This window comes from Botrytis deweyae (genome assembly GCF_014898535.1).
Source record: "Botrytis deweyae strain B1 chromosome Unknown BDEW_004, whole genome shotgun sequence".
In the NCBI taxonomy this organism is placed as follows: Eukaryota; Fungi; Ascomycota; class Leotiomycetes; order Helotiales; family Sclerotiniaceae; genus Botrytis; species Botrytis deweyae.
The window spans coordinates 397742-409778 of record NW_024066211.1 but is presented as its reverse complement, the minus strand read 5'-3'; the positions used below and the strand labels follow the sequence as shown (position 1 = coordinate 409778).

Genomic DNA, 12037 nt, shown 5'->3' with positions numbered 1-12037 from the left:
TATAGAACCTATGATTTACAGTACTAGTCAACTGCTATTAGTCGAAATTCATTTTCATACCAAAAATCGATATTCTGCTATATTTTCAAATTCAAAAATCTTTATAAATAATAACTTAAGTTTATTAAAACTTTGTTTTTATAAAATTTATATAATGATAATTGATATTTTTAATATTTTAAAAGTCTAAGAAATTTCTAATATTAAAATTTATAAGATTGAATTAAAATGTTAAAAAATTTGCTTGATTTTCGTTTATTTTATTAATAAATTTAATCATTTTGAAAATACTTCAATTTTTAATCTATATAATATAATAAAAAAAAATTATAAAAATAATTAATCTTATTTTTATTAAATTTCTTATAAAAATAAATCAGTTAATATAAAAAAATATTTATATTATATAATTTATAATAAAGAAATTTATAAATGTAAATGATAAGTTTTGATGCGAAAACGTGTTTCGGCTGATAGCAGTTAGCACTTGCTGTAATTTAAGGCATACCAGCGATTGAAAGAACGATTCCTGATTTTTCCTTCTGAGTGATAGAGGAGTAAGATAAAAAGGAGAAATTGAAGAGGAAGTAGATAAAGATATAGTTTGAGTTTTCTAATCAATAAACCACGTTCTAATGACAGTTTGTATAGTAGTATATACATACTAAAATGTATACGATATACATCAGTGTACTCAGTGTTTACAAGATAACACATACATATATATACTAGTAGAAAGAACGAATGTATCTTTTCAATGTGGAGATAGCGTGAACTGAGTATTCTTGAAAGGATTATTGACTTAATCCTATCTTGTATCAAATTGCTATGTAAAATGTGAAAGATCAGTGATGTTAATTAGTCGGACCACCGTTATTTTAAGTCTCAAGATGAAAGAAAAACACTACCTCAGTCTGTAAAAATGTGATATTCTCGTGTCTGTTTTCATAGAATCAGGATGTCTTACCTTCAAACCAGAAATTCAATAGGTGTGGTACGAGATACCGAATATCAGAATAATCGAACGTGAGACTTTTTGAAATTGAAAGACACCTTACATAAAGGTATGTGGGAACAAACAAAACTTATCAAATGAAGAGCACTGTATTTGAGAAGCAACATGCTCTTAATCAAAAGGAAGTTTAGAGAAAAAGAGAGGCGAACTATCAGATATACGTATATTGACAGAAATACGAAGCAACGGTTATATGGAGCCGAAGGAGGGGATCCGAAGATTCCGAATAAATGAGGGGCGGGTTGCATCTGGGTAAGGATCAAAGTTTCAGGACGAAAATCCGAACACGTGTAGCCGTAAGGCATGGCTATCTGGATGGGAATTGAGCGGGTACTTGGACCACTTAATTGGATTTTGGTGACGTAGTGAAGGGGTAGGGGGTAGATGTGGTGGATTTGGTGGGTAGAATTAATGGGGAGAATTGATGGGTCGATAGAATGAGCATAGTGAATGGGTTGAATGAATCCGTATAGTTAAAGTTTAGAGTGAATGCACAGAGTAAATGTGTAAAGTGAATGGACTCAGTCGATTGAATGGGTAGAATCAACGGGTAGAATGAACAGGTACAACGAAGAGGTGAAACAAAGAAGTAGGATGAATGAGTAGATTAAATAGGCAGAATGAAGAGAAAGAGATATTTCTGGAAGTTGGCGAGATTTAAACTCTGATTTTTTGCGGTGTTTTCCTTGAAAAGAACCGGCTTACACGCAAAAGAAAACTGACGAGAAACTTCAAAGAAAGACCAACTTGCAGGACTCTGCTGCCCTCTTTTCCTCTCCTATGACTCTTCGTACCTGTCTTCAGATCAATCATGTCGAAAATTGACTCAACCAGTTCAATTAAGCCTAAATCCACGTGATTTCGCCCCTTTTACAACGTTCCTAGCCCGGTGAATTGTCACTCAACCGTTTTTTATTGCCTGCCCCAAGCTTTTACAAAAGAAGGTTCTCTAGCCAGCTGAGCAAGATTAATCTTGATTATCTTCACCCTTTACAAGTTTTGCCTCGCAAGGTGGGTGAAGCAATGTTACTGTAGCAGTAGCTGTGGAGATCGTATTGGATGAAGGGTTGTTGTCACTTGTCATGATGGGGCTGAGTTTATGTATGGGGTGGTGAGTGGAGTGGAAAGTCGTAAGATTTGACGTGCCGTCTTGGCATGCATGGGGCCGGCCGCGGCGGGTTGCCGGTTAATCACGTTCTTTAGCGAGGAGCAGGGGGTGGATTTTCAGAACACGAGAGCTAACCGTGCCAATTATGTGGGGGTTGGATATTTTGCGTCGTTGAAGAGGTTTAAGCTTATTCTTCTGCAGGATCTTGTGATTTGCGGGCTTTTCGACGGCCAATTTGAATTGAATCGGTAGGGGTTGAGGTGGGTCTCAATATTGAGTTGCATCCGGTCTTGAAGTGTTTGCGGGGTAGGTAGTCGCAAAAGATTTTAAGAAGATAAAACGAGGCTGAAATGTTTAGAGAGGGGAAAATCAGGGTTTTCATTGGAGTTTACGTAAAATCATTAATTCTAGTTGTCAATTTCGTTGAAACATCGAAAAAGGAGTGCGCTTATGTTTGGTTCATGATACGATTCATGATTTTAGAAACTATTATACCTACCAGTAAACGATACGCTGTGGTGAAACTCAAGTTGAGTACACATGAGGGCTTTAACAGAGATAGGATTCAGCCTGTCGTTTTTATTACATGGATATCTATAAGACAAGAAGGCCATCTACGTAGGTGGAAAATTGTGAAGCTCTTCTTATTTTATACGAGTTGCATGAGAATGCTTAAGCCATTGATGAGTAAGAAAGGAATTATGTGAGCGGTTAGCGGAGTTGAGTACTGGTGACAGAAACAGCCAGGACGGACTAGCGGATACTACTGTAGGAGCGGGGGCGGGCTCGGAATTAAGTGTGGGCATCCGTTAACTAATCGGTGAATATCAGAGTGACACGACCTAGGTTAAAATCTAAATGATTGGATGGGAATATTAAACCCTGATAGACCCATTTGGGAATGAAGAATTGGCATTCAAACCTCATTTAGGATCAGGATTCGGGTTTAAACCTATTTAAGAACAGAAGTCTAGCACTGCGCTAATGCAGCACATTTTAGGTTCAGCTTCTGAACGTCAAGCCTCAAATTTTGACAGATCCTAGTGGAAATCATAGCTGTCAATGAAATAATACGTATACTGGGATTATTAATCAATGGAAATACAATGGTACTCTCAAAAAAGTTGAGATTGGAAACTATGTGACTTCTTTTTGTTGAGTGCGGACTTAAGGCATGGAGTAATCCTATCAAAGCTATCAGTGCTGTCTTCTCTGCATAATATAGAGAGGATATCTAGGTCATAAATACCTTTGATGATTGAAGTTTATCTGTTCCATATTTAGCTTTAAATTCCAAGCATTATCTGTCCCCACTGGTTGCCATAAAATTGCGGGGATTACAAGGTGCTTTCAACGTGGTGGAGATGGGAAACGGGAATACATGTCACTACGAACTTTATCCAAGTTAGTAACAGTAGATTGACTGTATGCACCACATGAGGTCTCCATGGTAGGCCCTCTCAACAAGTGACTGAATTGGTTGAATGAAGGGCTGGGATTCTTCATCCTCGCCGATCATCATACGGGAAAATCTTTTAAGGGAATTCTGTAGGCTGAATACACCCTAGACTTTGTCAGTACTAGAAGGACAATTTTAGAACAATAAGAACATACCGCAATCTAGTTGCGGTATGGTACCTGTCAATTACCAAGTGCTGCCACTTGACAGATCATGCGAGCTATTTTTTTTTCCTCCATGTATCATGCGGGTCATCTCGATCTCCCTTCGCCTGGGTCGTTGGGTCGTTGGGTCTTTGCGTTTTTGCGTGGCGAGTAATCCGGATTCGTATCGAAACTTCACGTTGAATTCAAGACTCGTCTAGAACATTAGAACGGGGGATCACGTTCAATAATGTTAGCGTTCTTTGTTTTGTAGATCTTTTTCCTCTTACACTTCAATAATGCAGTCTGAATGCCCTCAACTGGAACATTTATGCTTCTCGGCATTTCTTGGTAATCCTTCGTTCCTACAGAAATGGAAAACAATAGCGAATCATGAGACGCAGACCTCTACTTCTCAACATGTTCGCTGGAGCCAGTCAGTCAGAACAGGAAATAACAAGGAATATGAATATACAACACGAAGGTGAATATCAAGAACCGCCATCGAAGACTACCATTCGGAGGTGATTTTCCCCATAAAACGGCTATGATCGGCATTCGAGGCGTCGCTGAAAGGACCAGATGCTACTTTCCTCTAATGAGAAGTTGGTAGTGCCAGTCTAGATCCACTTGCTTGCTTCTCATGCGAGAACATCAAAGACTCCACCTACGTGGATGGCTTTTGTAACCAAAAGACTACGTGCAGCTGGGATCTGTTGTTAGGATAGTACTTCAAAGTGGTATATCACATCTCTCGAGAAATCTATAAAGAGTAGAGGAATTCCCAACTCAAACAACATCAATCACATCATCAATCACATCAATCACATCAACAAGCCTTTCAAACAAACAACATTTACCAGCTATCTCAAGCTTCCAAACTTCCAAAACTTCATTCAAAATGCACGCCTCATTCTCCGCCGTCGTCACCACACTCCTCGCTGTCAGCGTTGCTGCTCTCCCAAACGTAAGTTCCTGACATCTCATTTCCTCAGATCTATCAAGCTAATATTCAATTTCAGAACGGTGGTGGTACCCCAACCAGCACCTGGGGCAGCACTTCCCCAACCGGCGCTCCCACTTGCTCCGGAACCAAATACACCTGTGTATCCAAAGGACTTCTCAACATCCTTACCTGCACCAACCTCTTGAACGGTGTTGGCATTGACATTCCAATCAATATTCTTAAGAGCCGTGCTCCCGAGGAAGGTGTAATCGAAGCTCGTACCGGCAGCAAAGAGGGAGATTATTGCTGCACTACCGTTGGATTGCTCTCTCTCAGCTGTATCAATGTTGGAAATGGTGTTGATCTCTCAATCCCAATCTCTATACTATAAGCAACATTCTTAGGCTTTGATGGGTGGAGGAGATGATGATGGTGCAAATATGACGTTGGGGTTGGGAGAGTACTTGTTCTGTGAGAATTGATGGGGAGGTGACGTGGTTTCTGAAGCAGTTGTTTTTGTTGCTGTTCGCGTATACGATGATGAATTTGTGAGGTGATGAGAAGTTGATGCAGTTTTGCATAACATTCATTTAAATGCAAATCTATTATGATCAATCTTTTGACTGTGCAATGTGATCTTATCTTCAAGTCTTTTGTGAACAGGCTCCGTTAAGTCCCGGGTTATTTGATAATTGACCCAAAGAAATTGAGTCATGGATCTGGCTACGAAGTTAAGCTTGAAATCTGCTTACATGAACGTACATTGCCACTTGTCACATAGATGCTCGCAGGCGACTCTACGAACCAGCGCCCTCCATGAATCAAATTTAAGACCAAATCTTATAGTTCCAAATCGACTGTGACCATTGTCAAATCCAGAGATATCATGTAAAACCTGCGTGGCCCTAACATCATATCGATCATATGATCTTGAAATTTGACATCTTTTGGTACTATGATATATCATTGTAATGATTGATAGCGAGGACGAGTGGTTTGTGACTGTGACATCACATTATTATCAAATTTGAAATGATTGCCCTTTCAGAACAATAGCAAAACTCGACCATAGTATCAGGGCGATTATAAGGTCTTATTGGATTCTAGGGCTGAGTTGTGTGGACAGGAGATGGCTCTACTCCTGATGGTATCACCCCACTCACAGGTATGGGTAAAATGTATTATCTAGTCTCTTCTTAGAAGATCTGTCTAATTTCTCTCCTTCTATTCGTGGTTATATGATGGTGTAAACCGACAAGTTTGGTAAGTGATGATCAATCTGCCATGCGTTAACCCTGCAATTAACATGATCGAGTAGGAATCATCATTATTAATAAGTGTCCTCAGACTTCATGAACTTTGATGTTTTCGTACGTTTTGTAGCAATGCATAATTAAATGAGAATGCATAATTAAGTGAATGTCTTGTATTCATATCACGTTGATGTTTACATGACTTCACGTGGTAATGTGTCAAGTTTGTAGTGAATTTGCTGGCTACTTCTAGCTTAGCGAATCGACGTCGCATCTACGAATCCCCTACATTCGAGTCTTTCTAGATTCGAATCATCAATGAGATCTTAATACGGTCCTCATATTCATGACTATACAACTACGAGAATGTGCTAGCGGATAAATTAGCGACTATTCTCCGCGTCGCTTTCTCATATAAAGTTTACAATCATCACAACTGTCCAACAATACTACGAAGATTTATCACAACGATATCTTATTCTTTATTACCTAACACGATATCAGCAGAAAGATTCCCGTACAATCTACATATAAGATAATTTTACCTTATCAAGATGACCAGCGATACGTTGATCATAGACGCAGATGGAGACCTAGTTCTCTCATTCGATCCAGAAGAATGTTCATCGACTCAGACAGATGATATCTGGATCGACGCCGATTCGTCAGAAGATCATTCTCAGATTATAGATGCCGAGCCATCAAATGCAGTGTCCAGGATTTTGATTAAGGCAACCGATGTCTCGCCGACCGACATATCAATTGAAGAACGATCCGAATCAAACGATAATTCGTGGGTCGAGCTGAAGCAAGTCCGCATGCTAGTCTCATCCAAGCATATGTCCGTTGCTTCGCCAGTATTCAAAGCTATGCTCCAGGCAAGCTCTCAAGAGGGTATCGAACTGAAGAAAACCGGCAAGGTGGAATTGTCGCTTCGTGATGAGGATTCAAAGGCATGGAATATTTTACTCAACATCATACATGGACGTTTCAGATCTGTTCCTTTGGATATCAATTTGCCCATGTTCACCCAGATTGCGCTCTTATGCGACAAGTACCAAATGTATGAGGTTGCTTATGCGTTCACACCAACTTGGAAAATGTCGGCTGGCCACGACTCTGTGTCGGGAGAAGATATACCTCGCTGGATCTTTATAGCCTGGACTTTCAATATGACAGATGTACTCGAAGAGATCACGAAAGGCCTTGCTCTCAATTATACTGGAAATGGAATCGAAAAGTTGTTCAGCATGACTACTCTACCGATTCCCCAAATTGTTATGGGTAAGCATCTCAGGTTTTATTCAGTCTAAATCCTGTTTCTATTTGATCATATAACAAGCGCTGACACGACTTTTATAGATGAGCTTGAAAATTCTCGCCAGCATGCGATTGCTGAATTGGTTGATATGTTTGATTACGCCATACAGCGATATCAAGAAGATAGTTCCAAGTGTACAATTCGCACCAGATGCGGTGAAGATAGAGTGTCTTACCGTAAGCAATGTGATTCAATGATACTAGGCATGTTATTGAAAGGTGCCATTGAGCAACAGATCTACCCACTTCCGACAAAACCATACAAAGAGTGGTCTTTTTCTATCTTGGAAAAGAAGATCAAGTGTATTAAACCAACTTCATTGTGCGCTGCTGTGTCATTGATACCAGATGTCCATTGCGATCAAGACCATGGAATCTCTATGATTATGACATCATGGATTAAACATACTGCACACGAAGTCACTGGGCTTCAATTGGCATCTTTGAAGAAGGATGCATCACCGGAGATTCAGTGGCCAATTCGATGAGAGTGAGAAAGTCTCATTTTTCATGGCAAATATGGTCAACCTGTGAAGATTCGATCTTACTCCATGATTGAAAATATGGATAGATCTTTGATATACTGGAGATGAGGACGTAGATCGTGTCTTATCAGCCAACGGTTTGATAGACGGGTAGATTCCATAGATATTGTAATATTCAATATACAACACAAAATGCAACTATTTCTTGCCGTGTAAAAATATAACCATGTGAAAATATAGAAAAAAGCTCTGAAAAAACAGGAAAGGTAATTGATGGATTATAGACCTTTTAATTATACGTCCGTGTCTTCAATGCATCGAGAAGAAGGGCATTACAGCCCGCTTGTTTGCAGTTCCATCGTTGCCTCCGGCGCATGTCGTTCGTGATGTTCTGTCTGTTGTGAGACAATTGCGGGGCTGGCGCGGCTCGGTGGCGCAGCGGACATTCTGACAATGAATCACGTGCTCATGGCAAGGCAGCACTTTGGATTCGGTTTGTTCTTGCATCTTCATTTTTACATCATTGCCTCTTATGCGTCTCCCTCGTTTTGCATCAAAATTCTTCCTACAGAACTCTACAGAACCCTTACAACGAGCTTTAAGAATGGCGGGCCAACAATCAAAAATCCCCACCCGCGTGATGGTCATTTCAGACACCCACACCTTCGAATTCAACGATGCCGATATTCCTCTCTCACTCTCTAAAATCCCATCAGATATAGATGTTCTTCTTCACTGTGGTGATCTCACTAGATTTGGCGGCTTATCCGAATATCGCAGCGCTCTTCAAATGTTGAAAGCCATCCCCGCCAAGTTAAAGCTCGTGATCGCTGGAAATCACGATCGGACTTTGGATAAAACATGGGTTGTACGCAATCTTGGCCACTCATACACCAGCGAAGAATATAAAGCGGATTTAGAGGAATGCGCTGCGGGAAATGAGATTATGAAGGGTGATATGGCGCGGGATGCTGGTGTTACTTATTTGGAGGAGGGGGTTCATGATTTTAGCCTGGAGAATGGAGCAGCGTTGAGGATCTATGCAAGTCCATATACACCTGAATTTTGCGGGTTTGGATTCGCGTATGAAAGATATCAGGATCGCTTTAATGGTCCAGATGAACTTGATTTGGGGATGCAAAGCGTGCATGGCGCGGTGCGAATACCGAGTTTTGGAGAGGATGATGGCGGTAAGAATATTGACATTGTCATGACTCATGGTCCTCCAATGGCCGTTTTAGACGAAGTCTATGGACGTGCTGGACATGTAGGATGCTGTAATTTAATCAAGGCACTGGAAAGAGCGAAACCGACATTATTTTGCTGCGGTCACATTCATGAAGCGCATGGTGCAGAAGTAGCGACTTGGGGAGAGGATGGCATTTCAAAGATGAGAAAGGTTGAATGTGGGTGGCCGGAGTTGAATATTGAACCTATTGAAGAAGGTAAAGAAACTTTAATGGTCAATGCAAGCATAATGAACTTGAGGTATCAGCCAACGCAGAAGCCTTGGTATATTGAACTCGCTCTACCTAAAACGACGGCAACGGAGATCTAGCCATAAAGGGTTCATAGTGAATAGCGTTTATATGAACACATTTCTCCAAGGTTAAAAATGAAGAAGGCATTCAGTAAATGCTTTTGGGCGAAGGGGCATCAAATGTAAGAGCTCAAGGGAGTATCGATTTGGATCATAAGCAGAATATGGTATACAGATTCAAAGCAAATGTGAACAAGAGCGAATTTCCGCCAAGAACTGTACCACAGCTAAACGAAAGATTGCGACAAAAATTTAATGCTCGTGTGAAACCGACTAGAAGGCATGTAATAAAGCTATCATTACAAAAAATAGTTTTATAATATGTTACCACTTACTCCGCAAGCTTTCTAGACCTTCTGCGCAATCTTGCTGGGAACTTGCCCTTGGGAGGTAAAACCCCCAGTGAAAAGTACTTAAAGTCCGGCTCTGGTCTTCTATCACCAGTCAACTCAATATCAAATTTGGACAGAAACATCGCTATACTTCCGATAGATTCTTGTTTTGCGTAAAACCGACCAGGGCATATTTGCTGACCACCACCATAAGGGATCCAGGAGCCACTGACCGTGTCCGTCGTGAGTTTAGGTTTGGTGATTTTTTCAGATGGATGTTTACCTGAATCTGATTTTCTTGGGCCGCTGTATGGGTTATTGGGGTAAAGAATGAAGCGTTCGGGCCAAAAACTATCAACATCATGCTCTCCGTTTGCACCTTCATTCCAAACGTTCTTGTCATGGCCCGCAAACCAGATACTTGCTAGAATCATAGCTTCTTTAGGAAATCTCCATGGACCTAGCTTAAAATTTGAGGAGACAGTACTACGCTGAAGTGCCGCGGCATTTCGTAATCTCAGCTCCTCGCAATAAATTGATTGGAGGAGGAGGTTTGATAGAAGATCAGGCATTTGTTGATCAAAAGTTGCACTTGGATGTAGTTTTGTAATGGAAGCAAGTTCAGCTTGAACTTGTGAGAGAAGATCTGGACGACAAATAATATCTAGTATACACCAAGCAATTGCTGGAACACTATTGGAATTCGCACTGTGGAGCATTAGGGCATATTCAAAAAATTAGGTTCCATATTTCAGATCAACTTACCCCCATATCAAACCCAGATCGTTAGCCGCACGAGCCTGATCACCGAAGCCGTTAATCTTAGAAAGATGGCGTGCTCGGTCCCGGAAAAGCCTCGAGCCATAATATGGCTCCCATGACTTCTTATCGAGTTCCTTGTCATCATGATCGACATGTGCTTCTGCTGATCGATGCCATTCAAGGATACTCTTGACCATTTTATCTCTTATTCTGTACGCGCCGGGAATGAAAAATCTCGGAATACCCTTGAGTGGTCCTCCAACTTGAGAATCAAAGTTCCAAAAGTCCTCGGTGAATGTAGGATTAACTTCAAATATATGGGACCCACAAAGGGCAAGCGTATTAGCATTGAATACTGAATTTTGTACAAAAGAATACAGATCCGGTATCTCCAGCCATTCGTTCGTTCCCATATCAACTTTATCCAACTCTGTGCTAAGATTCGTCAGGAACCGAGTTACAACTTCTGCTAATCTCACACCGGTGAGGTTATCAGTATATGCTTGATGTGAGATTTGATGATAACGTTGGTCTGCGGGCAAAGGGTTGCTATTTGGCAGTGGCTTTGGTGAGGTTCCGGTGTTGTCATCCAAAAGTACAGAACTGGCCTCAGGAGGAGCGCCGAATATTCTTTCCACGATAGCCGCCATGGCAGGAATAGCAGTAAGATTCCGAGAGCCGCGGAATAGTTTGAGGATATATTCTGGCCCTGAAACAAAGTAGAAGCTATCGGAGGCTACTCGAATCCGAACAGGTACATGAGGACCGAATCGTTTTCTGGTCGCATTCATAAGTAAACCCAAATAATCATGGATGAATTGCATTAAACTTACATAAGATGTGCCATATATCCACGAGTGTCAACAGAAAAGGCTAAAAGGTTTCCAAACATAAAATCCGCTGAAGGATCAATCGCGGGCAGTTTGTCATTATTTTTACTGCGCACAGTAATGACAGATTTGATTGTAGTGACGAGATAAGACACCATGAAGGGCAGAAGGCAGACATACACGGCTATTGCCTTCCAGCCTCCGTAAATACAGATGTTATCCAGTATTTTCATATTCAATGCAATAATGTTCAAGAGCCTCGGGAGAGAAGAACTTAACAGAGAATGAATTTTAACTCATGTTTCAAACAAAATAGGTCTATTTCCCTAACTTCTGGCACTTGCCTTTTATTGTCCTTAGTATTATTCCTTGAGTCTTCAAAATGTAGGGGCAAATGTTTGCAAATTACCTATTGTAGGAAGTTCTTTGTTGTCGTAGATCTGTTCCAACCCCTCCATCTAGCGGTGGCATCATTCCGATATTCCATCTTGTTCAATTCGATTTATTCATGAAAAGATGACAGTAGACTTCTACTAAGTTAATCACGATGATTGTAAGAGTTGGTATCGATGAACACTATATTTGGTCCTGGAAAGTTGGAGATGCATGCTAGGTAAAACGAAGCCTGGTGGTGGTGGCCGACAGTCCGTGCTTACATAAGCCTCTTGTGGTATTTTTTAACGCTGGGCTCCTTTCCTTTTCTATCATGACCAGTCATTCAGAAACCGTGTGTGATTACAAGATCATATCTCGGCTTCAGAAGTTCAAGAGGCTTGCCATAAATTCATATATTCTTGATGAAAGTTCATTAGGGCCAGAGTACATGTGGAGGTGAAGGTATGAG

The 12037-nt window shown here is 40.7% G+C and overlaps 4 protein-coding genes across 4 annotated transcripts; 3 read left to right on the top strand and 1 right to left on the bottom strand.

Annotated features, from left to right (window-relative positions):
• Positions 1 to 4626: 4626 nt before the first annotated feature.
• Positions 4627 to 5062, top strand: EAE98_002127 (uncharacterized protein; the record flags this gene model as incomplete). Its single annotated transcript, XM_038949746.1, has 2 exons — positions 4627 to 4692; positions 4748 to 5062. The coding sequence occupies 2 exons, from the start codon at positions 4627 to 4629 to the stop codon at positions 5060 to 5062; spliced, it is 381 nt and encodes a 126-aa protein (XP_038813485.1).
• A 1416-nt stretch (positions 5063 to 6478) lies between these two features.
• Positions 6479 to 7732, top strand: EAE98_002126 (uncharacterized protein; the record flags this gene model as incomplete). Its single annotated transcript, XM_038949745.1, has 2 exons — positions 6479 to 7208; positions 7287 to 7732. The coding sequence occupies 2 exons, from the start codon at positions 6479 to 6481 to the stop codon at positions 7730 to 7732; spliced, it is 1176 nt and encodes a 391-aa protein (XP_038813484.1).
• Positions 7733 to 8333: 601 nt separating this feature from the next.
• On the top strand, positions 8334 to 9287 carry EAE98_002125 (uncharacterized protein; the record flags this gene model as incomplete). The annotated part of the gene is made up of 1 exon (XM_038949744.1): positions 8334 to 9287. One exon carries the CDS (start codon positions 8334 to 8336, stop codon positions 9285 to 9287), a length of 954 nt encoding a protein of 317 aa, XP_038813483.1.
• Positions 9288 to 9600: 313 nt separating this feature from the next.
• On the bottom strand, positions 9601 to 11351 carry EAE98_002124 (uncharacterized protein; the record flags this gene model as incomplete). The annotated part of the gene is made up of 3 exons (XM_038949743.1): positions 9601 to 10309; positions 10367 to 11140; positions 11197 to 11351. The coding sequence occupies 3 exons, from the start codon at positions 11349 to 11351 to the stop codon at positions 9601 to 9603; spliced, it is 1638 nt and encodes a 545-aa protein (XP_038813482.1).
• Between the last annotated feature and the right edge of the window lie 686 nt (positions 11352 to 12037).